We start from the raw sequence: 14,853 nt of genomic DNA, 5'->3' as shown, positions 1-14,853 counted from the left end.
TACGCGGGCCTCTCACTGTTGTGGCCTCTCCCATTGCGGAGCACAGGCTCCGGACGCGCAGGCTCAGCGGCCATGGCTCACGGGCCCAGCCGCGCCGCGGCATGTGGGATCTTCCCGGACCGGGGCACGAACCCATGTCCCCTGCATTGGCAGGCGGACTCTCAACCACTGTGCCACCAGGGAAGCCCATCCAGTTTTAAGAATGATCAATATTCTGACATTCTTGTTTCATCTACTCTACATTTTTTTTTTTGCTAAAATATCTTAAAATAAATCCCATATATCACAGCATTTCACCCCCAAACATTTCAAAATGTGTGATCAAGATGTAGCATCACCGAATTTGGGGGTCGAATGAACCACAAAAGTCATCCTGTGTTCTAACAAGCCAGCCGGGGCTGGCAGGCTGTGCAGTAGATACCCAGCCCCTGGGACGCCCCTGGCCCAGGAAGATGTCGGGTACTTAGTGGAGACTGTAATCAGCTCTCTGCCAGGAGTTTGGAGAAAGGCCCCCTGGGGTGACTGGTTTAGTTCTTTCTGCGCCCATCAGAATCCATCCAAAGGGGTCTTTTCCTTTTCTCCAACTTCCCTCTGCCGGACACCACACCCTGGTGATTTAGGGATTACTGTTTCCATTTTATAGGCAAAACAGTTAATGCTCAGAGAGGCCAAGTGACTTGCCTAGGGTTACCCAGTCAGTGGAAGCAGAAGCAGGTTCTCACTCAGTTCTGTTGAGCCCCAGAGCCTCAGTGGGTTCCACTGTTGGCACCGCCTGCCGGGCAGGCCCCCATCCTCAGTTTATCCTCAAGAAGAAACAGTCGGCAAGCACCCTCTTCTCAACGGTCAACAGGGGAGGGCAGGCTCCTGTGTTTCTCCTGGTTGGTAGCAAATGTTGCTTTTGAAAAGGCCGCTTTGGGGGAGGTTTTAGGAAGTGTGTTAAATGATGGAAGGGGGCTTCAAAGCAATGCTCAGACACACACCATTGGAGCTCTTCTCCACCACACTGGAGTCTGCGAAGTCTCTGCTCCAGCCCTGCCCACGCTGCCTGGGGGCCTCAGTCCCCATTGTATCTCCTGTCCTTTGATGTCGGATAAACCTAATTCATCGCTTTCATATCACTACAAAGCGGCCTCCTCATTGCTTTGTTTAGACAGTCTCTCTCCCAAATATTAAACATTTGGTCTTCCCAGGCCCCCCCAAGCTCTTAACCTCATCAAGGTTGTTGCAGAATCCACTTTTCCCCACACTGATTGGCAGATTCTGCTCTCTCCATCACCAGCCTTCTTGGGCAGATCTGGACATGTCACCCCCATGAAGGCTGCTCTGGGACACAGCACTTCCTTGGGGAAAGGGTCACCGCGGTACGGTTCTCAGTCCTGTGGGGACCCCTGGAGAAGCCTCAGGGAAATGGGGACGCTCCGGTTGGTCACGTGAGGGATTGGGGTGCCTGTCTTCCCCACGCAGGCACCTGGGGGAACTTTGCCGTTGGTGGAGGCCCAGCACCTAGACCAGGGCCACCCGCCAGCTGGTGAGGGGAGCAGACACTCCAATTTCCAGACCACAGACTACCCGGAGTGGCCTGTGTCTCTCCAGATACCAGCTGCTTGGTACCTGGGGGTACCGCAGGCTCTCCTTCTCCTTCAAAAAGCCCACTCGAATTCTGGAGCACCCCACCTTCAACCTTGCCGGCCCTGCCACCCTTTCTTTAGGGAAGTGGGCTCACATTGCTTCCTCCTCCACAGCTCTTTCTGTTCTCCCCTCTAAGTATCCCTTCTGGTCCCATGGCCCTACGCCACCCAATGTCACGGGCAAGACCTGTGCTAGGATCCACTGTCCGCTGTCACCCTGTCCTGCTGTCTCTCTCCATGGTCCCCGGAGGGACTTTGCCACTTGGGGCTGCTCCCTGGATGACCCTCCTGTCTCCTCATGGGTCTCATTGCTCAGGATGAGCAGAAAACACCCTCTGTCCCCTGACAATGTGGCGCTTGGGGAAGGTTTCAGAAGGGACACTTAGGCAGAATCTTCTTTCCTCCTTCTTGCCGCCACCCCCCCGGCCCCCTCCTCCCGCTCTTCCTCCCTTCCTTCCTTCCTTTCTCCTCTCTTTCAACTTGTCATGAAAAATGTCAAACATCTACAAAATAAAGAGCATAATGAACCCTTATGTATCTGTCACCCAGGTTTAACAAGGATAGACTCACAGCCAATCTTGTTTCATCTAAACCCTGTCATCCCACCCCACCCCCGTTGCCTGCCCTATACCGAAGCTAATTCCAGACACCTCATCGTTCCCTCTGTAAATACTACAGCACACGCATCTCTACAAGACAAGGACTTGCAGAAAAGCAATCACACCTAAAAATATAAACAATTACTTTCTTAATGGCTACATCATTTTTTGATTTGCTGCTCCCTTGGTTTGCTTTCGTTAGGTGGGTTAGAAAGTGCCTACTGTGTGCCATGCACCTCTGAACTCAATTCATTCTCAGAACCATCACACGAGCTAGTATGATTGTAAATTACCCCCATTTTACAGAAGAGGAAACTGAAGTTCCCCGGGGTGAAGTTTTTTTTTTTTTTTTTTTTTTTTTTTTTTTGCGGTATGCGGGCCTCTCACTGTTGTGGCCTCCCGTGGCGGAGCACAGGCTCCGAATGCGCAGGCTCAGCGGCCATGGCTCACGGGCCCAGCCGCTCCGCGGCATGTGGGATCTTCCCGGACCGGGGCACGAACCCGCGTCCCCTGCATCGGCAGGCGGACTCCCAACCACTGCGCCACCAGGGAAGCCCCGGGGTGAAGTTTTGATTGGCCAAATCTCACGGCTAAGTGAGGTCCCTCCTTCCTCCCATTGCCCTCCCCACTACCCGTCAGTCCTGGCTGGAAAGTTCTAGAAAATGCTAGTAATAATGTTAGGGAACCCTTGACCAAAACCGCCCACCTTGGCCAGACACGATGATAACCCGCTTACCTGAGTTGTCTCACCACAGGAGGTTCCCATAAGAAACGAAGCGCTGCCTCGGAAAACTACCCAGGAGAATTCAGGACGGGCCCAAAGGAGGAGGAGACGACCAACCTCCCAGAATCCTTCACGCTGGAATCCAGCCAATCCTCTTGGCTGAGAGATGCGTGCGCAACCAGGAAGGACCCTGAGTCACCAGCTGTGTGCCAAGCAAGATGACTGGCCGGAGAAAACTCGGAAACTAACCCCATCACCATAAAACCCAAGGCTGCGAGCCCCGTGGCAGGGCAGTTCTCCTGGGTTCCCTTACGCTGCTGCTCTCCACCTGGGCGCCTCTTCCCAATAGTCTCTTGCTTTGTCAGCACGTGTGTCTCCTCGGAAAGTTCATTTCCGAGAGTTAGACAAGAGCCCACTCTTGGGCTCTGGAAGGGGTGCCCCTCCTTCTCAGCTACGGGAAATGTTTCCTTTCACTATCTGTACTCGGGTCTCAGGGTGATTACCCCCTCCCCATCCAACCTTTTTCTCCCAGCCCAACGGAGCTGATTTCTCCCCTGCGGCAACCTCAGCCTCTGGAGGCTGAGCAAGCCTAGAGCAGGTACTTCAAAGCGTAGCGCTTAATCGCACCTTCCTGTGCATCGTTAGGCACGGAGCAAAACAAAGAAACTAAAGGCACATTTTCATATGAGATCCTCGCAGGAAGACACCCCCTCCTCAGCAACGTTTGTGCTCTTGGGTTGGTTGGGAGTAGGCACTCAGGTGCTGGAATATGTTTACCTGCTCCTTCCTCCGTTTCCCGTTCCTCCCCCTCCCCCTCTGGAACAGAAGAATAGTTCCTTTGTGTTTTCTTTCCTTTCTTCCTGTGCCTAATTAGGGATTATGCTTGGGAATCAAACTAATTAATCTCTGCCAGTCCGGGGTGAGATCGAGCTCCCTGCACTATCAGGGTTGATCAATACCTCCCTGCTGAAAGAGTCTGAAAAACAACCCTGGTCCTTTCAGCACAGGCTTTATTGGGCGTGAGGCAGGATGACCTGGGGGTGGCCTGGCATGAGTGGGGTGTGGTGGCTCAGCCCGACAGGATGGAGGCCTCAGGAGAGGCTCCTGGGGCTGGAGCTTGAGTGTGAGGTGGCCCCATAAGTAGGACTTCCCAATGCCCACAGCCCTGCAAGGCAGGGGCCAGAGCTTCATCACGGTGCTGCTTCGGAACATCATCCGGCTTCCCTGAGTTGCGAGGGTGGCCACTGGGAGTACTCGGATGGAGAAAATCTATCACAGCTGATGGCTGGGTGTATTTCAGGACAAGGTGATCCCTCCAGCTTGTGGACCAGAGGCCCTGCCCCGGGCCTGCTCCCAACACTGGGCTACCACCTCAGTTCAACAAGGACCAGCTCTCCAGGAGAAAACTCAGGCTTGTCGGAAGGGGCTGAAGGCCAGAGAAATGGGAGAAAGCAAAAAATCTCATAGGGCTGCAAGGGACTGAGGAAGAACTCACCCTGGAAGCAGGGGAAGAGTGGTCTGTTTAGCGCTTCTAAAAAACTCGTGCTGTCTCGGGGGGTTCTCATGGCCTAGGCAGGTTAGATCTTCAGAGATACACCAATGGTCCTCACCTCCAGAGGGGAAGACATGGTTGTCTTCCCAAGATTATTAAGAAACCAAAGACAAATGTATTAAATGAAAGAGACTGGAATTGAAGGAACCCAAGGTGTTAAACCTTTGGAAGGTATTTAAGGCCTTTCCATCATATGTGTGTGTGTGTATATATACATATATATATGTATGTATGTATAAAGATACATGAAATGAGCTCAAATCCCACATTAAATAGTAATTTTATTTTGCTATAAAATTTTGAAATGATATTTGTAATTGTTTTTAAAATTAATTTCATTTTTGCAGTTTTTTAATCTTTTGGCACAATATTTTTCAGGTTGCATTTTCACAGGCTTTAACAGGCTTGGAAGCTTTGGGCATTGTGCTTGCAGTTTCCAAGGATAAAATGGCCCGGAGAGCCTGAGAGACCACACAGCCAGGCACCCTGTCTAGGGGGGCACCCACCCTCATGAGTGAGAAAGGAGAACCTGGCCACATGCAGCAGTGCCCCACATCAGTTCTGGAAGACTAGCGGTCTAGGCCAAAGGGAACAGAAAAGCCCTTTAAAGATGTCTTCTGGAATAAATGATTAAAGAGGGAAAGAAAAAGAAGACAAGAAAGATATTTCTACTTACACAAACACGCCTCAAGTACAGGGCAGAGGTAAGAGCTCCGGGGGCTGGGGGCAGCATAGGGAAACACCTCAAAACAATGAGGACACTGTGGCCTTCCAAAGCCAGGTTGCCACAAAGAGCCTGTGGACCATCCACTGACCCAGAAGACAGGGACTATCACAATGTCCTGTGAAGAACACCAGAATAACACAGCAACTTTAGGGACTCAGACTCAGATTATACCAGCCTACATAATGGCCCATGAAAATGGAGGAGGAATGGAATTGTCCTTCTTGATAACACACGTAGGTTTCCTTGACAGCACAATGCCAGGGGAGAAAGAATTGCAGTTTTTGAAATTCTGATGAGCCTGTTGAGGTCAGCTGTGGTCCCAGTGACTGCAGTAGACCCTTTGGTTTTGTTCTGCCAGTTCTGTAGGAAGTAGCAATGAGGTGCCGTGAAAGCCATGGAGGTGCACCTCTGAGATCTCCCTTCAAGGGATAACCAGTCAGGGGAGTGCAGTTAGCTCTCAGCCTCCAAGTGCAGAACTTTGGAGTATTCAAACTGAGGCCTGTCTTCTCAGGTAACTCCCAGGTGACTGCCCACCACAGGGACACTGGCACCTTACCACTTCTGTCCAACACAAGACTCCTCAATGGGCAATCTTCTTGGACCTCAGGACTTTGTCCAGAGCTACAGACAGTCTGAGGTTCTCCTTACCTAATCTGCCTTCCTCTCCCCTTCTTTCACAGATGTCAGACCTGCATCATGGTCTGAATCCCATCCCTAATTACTCCTGATTCCTTTCCCTTTTGTTTCCCACAGGTGCTACCTCCAATAAATCCCTTGCACTTCTATCTTGGTATCTGCTTCCTGAGGACCCAAACTGACTTAGCTGCCAACCCATAAAGTGTGACTGGGCAAAGCCTACTGGCTCACTCTTTTGAAATGTGAAGGTTTAAAAAAAAAGTCCTCATAAAACGTACCCAACTGGAGGGCACTGAGTATGTTTCATTGGCTTGCCCCCAAAGAATGTAGACTCCTGCAAAGATGGGTTGACATCTTCTTGGGGTTATTTTTACCACCATTTACCTCTCTCACAGGATGGCTGAAGAAGAATCTTCCTGGGAGCTGGTTAAAAGGAAAGCTACTATTTATTTAAAAAATATTTATCATTTATTGAGTACTTATGTGACAGGAACCAAGGTAAGAGCTTTCCATACATTGTTTCATTCAATACTTACACAATTCTAATATGTATCTCCATTTTTCAGATAGGGAAATGGAGCTAACTAGATGTTGAGCCTGGACTGAATCGAGGACTGTTTGATGCCAAAGCTAATACTCTTTAACCTTTGATACACACACACATGCATGCACACATGCATGCACACATGACGTGATGTACATTTAAATTCTGAGTTTCCATGGAAGAAAAATATATATGAACTAGAGGAGAGAAAAATGAAAGAAAAAAATGTAGTAGAGGAGAGAAAAAAGTGAAGCCACTAAAGAGAATTGGCCTAAAAATCTATAAAGACAAAGGACAAAAAGTAAAGGCAAGAAGATTTTGTAGGACACGTTTTAAGTGTCTTAATCTGTTACTAGTTATGTGCTTTTGGAGACATACAACCTCTCTGGGCCTCAGTTTTTATAAAGCTATTAATGAGGTGGTTGATGAGATGGTTTCTAGATTTCATTTAATTATAATAATCTATATTTTATTCATCAATCTGTATAAAGAAAAATCGAACTAAAATGTTTGTTTTCAACTCCTACGAGTAAAATGATCTGTTGGGCCTCCAATGTGAACAGTGGATTTCATAATTCACCAAGAGAAGCAATTTGTCAGGATCCCAAGAGGGTGTGACGATGATCTTGGGTGTCTCACGTATAGGCCCTACGAAAGTTTGTCCAAAAAAGTTCATCCACTGTTTGTTTTAGGCTCTTGCGTGGCTGAAGTCCTTGTGGATAAGCACTATGCATATTTTTGGCAGGGGGGTGGAGTGGGGCTGTATGTGAAAACTGGGATAAGAGCAGAACTTTTAATCTGAGAACAGTAAATAATACCATCTCCTAATTATGATAGGCTTTTTGTGAGAAAAGGGATATAAAACATGTGAAAGTGCTTCAAATAATGTTAATTTGAAAGCTTCATTTGAGTCCTTTTCCATCTTCGTTTTTCTCTAGATCTACAAGTAAGCAGATTTTAACTACTAATCACCATTGGTAAACCTTCAGGAAAAGGCTAAAAGGCCACTATCAGTAGAGAGGGCAAGAGGAGAAACATATAACCCAGAGAAGCTATAGACTAGATTAGCAGCTTAGTTCTACAAGTCTGATTCTGTCCTGATGGGTTTCCCAGATAAGGTCACAGGCAATGCACGTAAGAAAAGCAGCGTGGTCGTTAAACATTTTTGCCACACACGCCAAAAAGGAACTATGTAAGGTGATAGATGTGTTAACTAACCTTGCTGTGGTAATCATTTTGCAATATATACATATATCAAATCATGACGTTCTACATCTTAAACATACACAATATTATATGTCAACTATATCTCAAGAAAGCTGGGAGAAAAGAAAGAAAAGCAGTGTGAGCATTCCTGGGAGCAATGAGATGGAGGAAAAAAAACCAAAATGCATTACTGTTTGAGAGAGGAATGTAAAAAACTCACTAGTTTACTATGTTAAAAAAAAAGATGGCACATTTATTGCTACATAAATGTTATATACATATTGTGTTTTCTGTTACAGTGACAGAAAAAATTTTGAACTTCTTGCTGCTGGTTCAAAAGGTTTATCAGTAATACCTTGCATTTGACACAGGATACAAATCTGCAATAAACCAACAATGGAAACTGGAGAACAAGATGAGAAGCAATTCGTCTCGGACAATTAGCTCTTACAATACTCCATAGGTACTACGCGGTATGCTAGAATTCTACTATGGTCTTAAAATGCTATTGTAAATTTCTGATATTAATGAACAGGTTATGGTAAATAACCCTACATTTTTACTACCTAATATAATAAAATAAAGTAAGAAACTTTTTACTGAAAACTTTTCGATTTCAAAAATCTAGAAAGAGTAATATTTAGAATTCAAGAAATTTTCTTACAAGATTATTGTATAAAAGACTAGCTACAGTGAAAAATAAGCCAAATGTTTTTTTCTTTCTATTTTATGAAGGAAAGCTTCTGGGCATACTGCAAAGTCTAATATAGCGAAAAAGACAACAAGCTCTGAAGAAAAAAGGCCAGGCAGTGGCATATGTTCACTCACACATCATAAGCAACAACTTCTGTTTTAGCTGATTAACACTGAAATGAAGAACAAGGCCACAGAGAGAGTCTGATGTAATTGGAGAATATAGGCAAATTAAAGTTACCAGAAAGTCCATTACGTTCACGAAAGACTGATTTGTTAGGTATCATCCTGATTGGAGAATCTGAAGTTCTGTCTTAATTGTTTTTGTTCTTTCAAATTAACAGAAATCTTTAAGTTACATAGTGATTTGGGTCCTTTCTTCTGTGTGCTGATTGCCCTTGTTGATATTGGCTATAAGGAATTATTAAGCCAAGACAACCTTGTTTATTAGCATGTTTTTCTCTCCCAGGGTTGTTGTGGTGGAAGACAGGTTTCATGGAAGTTCAAAGTGATTATTGTGTCTTAAAAAAAAACTCTTAAGGATTAGAGACAGAGGGGTGCCTTAATGCACAGTATTAAGATGGACTGACAAGGACTGGTTAAATGCTAATCTGGCTCATCTTCTTGGGACAGGGCAGATGGTTTGCAGTTGATTACATCACCCACTGAATTCCTCCCCACTAACCAGCCATCCAAATGACAGAGAAATAAAGGCTAGAATAAGGACATGGGTGACCATTGCTCTTGTATTCCATTAGGTAATTAGCCTCAGAGTGGTGTGTTCATTTATCACACTACCTGCCTTGGTGACTGCTGGGTTGTTATATTCAACATAATCACAGCCTGAAAATCTTCTTTGTATTTTAAATTCATTTTGTGCTTACTTACAGCTAACACTTTATAAGTACTATATGTAGTACTTACTGCTTGGAAAACAAAGCAATTTCTAAAAAGTAAATTCTTCCCTTGTAATTTACACTTCTATTACAAGCTTTACTATGAAACCTAGAAGCTTGAAAAGTCTTGTTATTATTAGAAATAAAGCAATATTTATTTGGGGGAAAATATAGGGGACAAAATTTCCCCTTTTAAAAATCTTAGCTAGGCTATGGTCACAGATGGTCTCTGCTTATCTTTGTAAAGTAAATATGCAAAGCACATAGGGCTACATGGAGGATTCTGGACTGTGACCATAAACTATTCAGATTCAGAGACCAAATACAACACCCAAAAAGAAAAAATAAAAATGAATGAAAAAATGAGCATGAGAGAAATGCTATACCAAGTAATATTTTCCTATTTCTTGGAAAACACTATTCATATGGCAAAAGGATAGGAGAGGGCAACAAAAGACTTTTCCCTTCCTTTTTAAGACACTAATAGGTATGCCGGGAATGCTAAGGGCCAATGGTTGTCACTGCTTTGTTCTCTGCACGCGAACAGCTTTAACTAATGCTGGCATCAGCTGAGTGGAGATCAGCTTTCCACATTAACTTTTTCCCTTTATATGTAGACCTTACAGTTCCATAACAATAAATAAAATTTGTAGTTACAATGCATTTGTCAATTCAGTTTAGGCACAAGGCAACTTCCACGGTGAGTGGAGAGATCGAGACAGTCTCTGATTGTGCAGAAGCGACACACTGCTTGCAACAAATTGATATGTTGCGAACATCTCATGGGCTGATGTTCTGTCTGATGAGCTTCCTATCTTCACTTCTGATGGAAGTGTTGACCAGCTGCTTTGATCGTAGGATTACATTTGCATTTCTTGCTTCAAGTGTTTTGTTTTTTCTTCTCCCTCCTATCAGGTTTGTGTCTTCAGATAATCTGAGTTGTCCAAGTCCTTATGAGGAGAGGTCACCTTCTATCTAGCCTACTGATAACTCTGGAACTGTGGCAGGGAGAGCCAAGGGAGAGAATAGAACCAATTAGGACATCACGGTTAAAAATAAACACCTCCCCAGAAACAAAACAAAACAAAGCAAGTTTGTATTCCTCATTTATACCCAGGTTTACACTAAATTAGCAGTCGGCTACATGACTTATAAATGAGGTTTCTTCTTTTAAGGTGTAACTGAAATGGTTTTACTTGATGTATGTGGTAAGATTTTTACAGGAGATCATGTAATTATAGAATCACAAGATAGAGGATTATATAACAGCTGTGGTAATTATGCAAACCTTAATTTTGGCAACATTCAGGTTGGCAATACCTGAGCTCTGAGGTTCTACTCATCCAGTTCTCAGTGGAGAGACGTTAAAGCATATATTTATTGCTACATCCAGTCCACTGTACTGTGTTAACTGTTTATATCTATCTCCTCTAAACTGAAAGTTTCTGAGGGCAGGGACCATTTTGAATTCATTTTCACATTGGTTTCAGTTATTGGTCCATGGTAGGTCCTCAGTAAGTGTTTGTTCAATGAATTTACTAAGAAAATTTACTCTATTAGTATAAATTTTATGTTTATATTCTTAATATAATATACATAGTAATAGCTCTGAAATTTCCCATTTCAGCCATTTTGGATGGAAATAGCTTTAAGAAGAATCATACTTTTCACCTCCTTATTAAACAAGGGCCACGGTATGGTTCTATATTAGAGTGATGCTCTTAGGGATGGATAACTGAGACATTCAAAGCCTCGTGGCCTTATATTATTGTGCTTTTATAGTCAGTCATTCTGTGGTCATTTATCAGCTATTCTGATTCTAGCAGTTGTTTTCCTGCTGCCCAATCTCTTGCTGGTTTTAATCTGCTGCTATCCAGTTCTATAAAGAATTGAAGGGATCAGATGAAACCAGATAACCACCTTTATGAAATTAGCAATCTTTAAGGCTTATTTTAATATAATAAACACTAGCCTTTGAAATCTTATGGAACAAAGTGCATTTACTACATTTCTTATATAACCTTGAAACCTCTCCCCACTCCTTTTAAAAAAGAATTCTTTTTGATAGGTGAGAATGTTCAAGGTTTAATTTTAACCTAAAGTGGGGGAATTTCCTCATAATAGAGATAAGGATAGAGCTATGAAAGAGTAGGAGATACAGAAGCAATGAAAGAACAGGAAGTAAACGGTAGGGGAGAAGAGAGATGTGAGGTAGGGAGAGAAAGTCGAGGGAGAAAGAGCTAGAGAGAGACTGGGAAGAGAATAACAGGAAATGGGTACAACAAACTAGAGAGACAAGAAAAGAAGACCCAGGTTCCGAGGTAAATGTGACAGCTGAATGTGAAGTGCTCTTCTCACAGCCTGGTGGTTACCTGATACCCGACCACAGGAAGGTACCTCGACATAATCTGCCAATTTAGAAAGTCACTTTTGCACCAAGAAACACTTGCCTGTATTTATTGTAAAGACTTCAAAATTTATTTTTGAATAAAAATATTTTTTCATGATATTCTATAGTTTCCACAGAACATGAAGCAATGGCATGGGTTTTAGAGGATCTGTAATTTAACTAGCTCTTGCCTAAAGCCCCTTTGACATGCACAGTCTGTTATAGCTGTTTTTTTTGTTTGTTTGTTTGTTTTTGGTGGGAGAGATGACAGGGTTTTTTCCAGTGTGCTAATGTTAGAATTATAACTGACACCTAAATAATTACATCAATACTTCCTCCTCTGTCCCCAAATGAAATCTTCCGTTTTGGTCTAGTTTGATCCTAAGAAGGATATATGAAGAGGTGGTAGGAAATCAATTTCTTCAGGAAAAGGTGAGTTATTGACTAATCTTTGTAGTTTACAAAATATTCTATCAAACTCCAAACTTTCAGCTCAAAATGAGACAGCCACAAAGCTGACGAAATGAAATTGCACTCAGTATTTTTTTCCTGCTCCAAACCTCCCATCCATTTACTTTTACTACTGCTTTTACTCTGCTGATGAAACTAGGAAAAGAACTATACACTGCTGAAGGCAGATTATAAAAATGAAGTTACCAGTTCTACTCCTAATCCATACTGCGAGCTATATTTTGTTACTGACTCAAATATTTAATTATGGTCTGTATTAATTTCTGTCACCCAAATATTAACTTTACAACTCATAGATAATATGAAAGTATATAGTTAAGAAAAAGATGGTTCACGTTTTCTAATTACTTGGGCAACAACCTCCTACTACTGTTGTCACTTTGTTTTAAAAAAAAAAAATCACAAAGAAGCAAACTGTTTAGTTCATGAAGAGGAAGATAAAAAGAACAGTCTTTCAACAAGTAAAATTCCCAAGAGAAGGATGTTCTGATTCTATCATATACAATACCTCTACATTCTTTAATAGATTCCACAAGGTGTAACTAATATTCTTACAGGGGAAGGAACATGCGTATTACAGACTTCCATTAATGATCCAAATGGAAGCAAGCAATAACTGTTTTGTGCATGAAGATGTCATGATAGAGAAGAGGTAGATGGTTAACAGAATACTGGTTGATGATGCCATCAAGTACTTCTGAGTAGAGGAATGAGGACCATGAGTGGTAGCAAAAGTATGTTTTGATAGATGAGTCATTGCACTGTTTTCTTCTTGGATCAGAATAATATTCATGTGAGGGAGTATACACGATGATCCAGAACATGAGAGCCCAAAGTTCTTTATGAATCAAAGGACAGTATCACATTTTGAAAAGAACAGTAATTTGGTATAAAATGACACGGGCTCTCTAACTATATAACAGAAAGGTAAGCTGTTGGATTCCAAATTACACGTGACCTTTACCATGACCTGTGCTACCAGAGAATTCTGTTCAAAGGTTCTAACTCAGTTTAAGATGAATCAGGGGACTTCCCTGTACTTTCTTTTCATACTTATACTTACCTGGCTGATGTTTACATATGACCCATAGGGTTGGTAGTTTCACTAAGCCCAGGATGGGTTCCTGGCAGTGTGGTTGGTGGCTCTGCCGATACGGCAGAAACTTTTTCTTCTTCCCTTCTCTTAAGGCAGGCTGCTTTGGGGTTAAGGTTCCTCTCTGAAATAGGGAAAAAATAATTTCATCATTAGAGACAGAAGTTATGAATCATGGACTCCTGGGTCTTAAACTGAACAAATGGCTGTTATTTTTTCTTTCTGTGGGGATTACCAATCTCTGTGTAATTCCATTCCCATAATGAATAACCTCAGAGGCAACAATGATATGCTTACATAAAACCTCAGCATTAACTGAGCCTTAAAACTTATACTTCTTTCTGACCATTTTGTGTTGTCTTCTTATGATTTAGTTTTCCAGGGTTTAACTTGATCTACATCAATATCTTAAAGCAGTTCTTTTACTGCTTCATCCAAACACTGTGGCAAATGCTGTTATTAGTCTACCGAATCCCCTCAGTGTCCTGTGAAGATATGACACATTGAACTGTTATGAATGCTGACATTCTCTATGTGCTGGAGAGGTACATCTGTGCTTTATCTAGAATTCTACCAGTTCAGAAAATGATAAACTAAGAGACACCCTCAGCCATTCCTCTATAGGAAATGTGCCAACCCCTCCAGGAAGAGAGGTAGCCTTAGTATATCCTGCTTTTCTCCTTTGATTTACATGCAGAACGAGATGATTGAGATGTTCTTTCTACAGTTGGGGGTGTGATTGAGAGGGTTATAAAAACCTTTACTGCTTTGTATATGAGACAGCAGAGAAGACTGAATGGAACTTCTGATGTGGGCATTTTCAAAGGAGCTTAAAGTGTGGGATATTACCATATGAAATAAAGATAAAGAAAATCCACTGAACTTAAAACCCACTGAATGAAAATCTACTTAGGAACTACAGTTCCTGTTATAACTTCTTTAAATGAGTTTTAAGTACAAGCTATCTAACCCATGACAGCTCCTGGTATAGTTTTTTGTTTCAGTTTATAACATACAGTATCAGTTAAAAGTTGTTACACTTATTTTTATAAACTGATTAAAAATGTGTTAATGAATATAATATAAAAAGACCACTTAAACTTAGCCTGTAATGAAAACAATATTTTGTATAAGTTGTAATTTTTTTTACATGTTAGATTTTCTTGAAATGATGGCCCAAGCTGAATGCAACATAGTAGACCATTTTTTTTAATGTATTTTCTTTTTCAGGGAAAGTAAAAACATATTTGAATGTGCATATTTCAAAACACATTTATAGTTCACTTCTGAGTTTAAAAAAAGTAGACAAAAGACTTTATTATGGTAAATTTACTGACTCTATTTTTACTCATACATGATGACAACATTCGTCATCAAAGTCCCTGCATTTAGGAAAAGACATGAAGCCTATACAACTCTGAGGAGGCAATGAAGAAAGGAAGGTACACTCTTACTTAATTTATCAGGATAACTAGTAGTAGAAATCGGCATGTCCATCATTATGTAAAAATATTAGGAGCTGCTTTTATTTTTTATTTTTTTTTGGCTACACCACGTGTGGCATGTGGGATCTTAGTTCTCCAGCCAGGGATCAAACCTGCGCCCCCTGCGCTGGAAGTGCGGAGTCTTAACCACTGGACCACCAGGGAAGTCGCAGGAGCTGCTTTCTTAACAAGGAATTGTGTACCTCTAACA

At 42.4% G+C, this 14,853-nt stretch overlaps 1 protein-coding gene across 16 annotated transcripts in view; it reads right to left on the bottom strand.

Annotated features, from left to right (window-relative positions):
- Window positions 1–6,315: 6,315 nt before the first annotated feature.
- Window positions 6,316–14,853, bottom strand: part of TCF12 (transcription factor 12) — a 387,457-nt gene continuing 378,919 nt past the window's right edge. For all 16 annotated transcript variants that reach the window (XM_027123116.1, XM_027123120.1, XM_027123115.1 and 13 more), the window contains 2 exons: window positions 13,129–13,282; window positions 6,316–10,203 (listed from right to left, as the gene is read on the bottom strand). In XM_027123116.1, coding sequence (XP_026978917.1) covers window positions 13,140–13,282 — 143 coding nt within the window. In that variant the 3' untranslated portion in view covers window positions 6,316–10,203; window positions 13,129–13,139. The remainder of the gene's footprint in view (window positions 10,204–13,128; window positions 13,283–14,853) is intronic.

Source organism: Aethalodelphis obliquidens, unplaced genomic scaffold, assembly GCF_003676395.1.
Source record: "Aethalodelphis obliquidens isolate GAN/ISIS:26980383/991018 unplaced genomic scaffold, ASM367639v1 scaffold26, whole genome shotgun sequence".
Classification (NCBI taxonomy): domain Eukaryota; kingdom Metazoa; phylum Chordata; class Mammalia; order Artiodactyla; family Delphinidae; genus Aethalodelphis; species Aethalodelphis obliquidens.
Note: the sequence above shows the minus strand (reverse complement) of the source record. Positions and strands in the feature narration are given on the sequence as shown.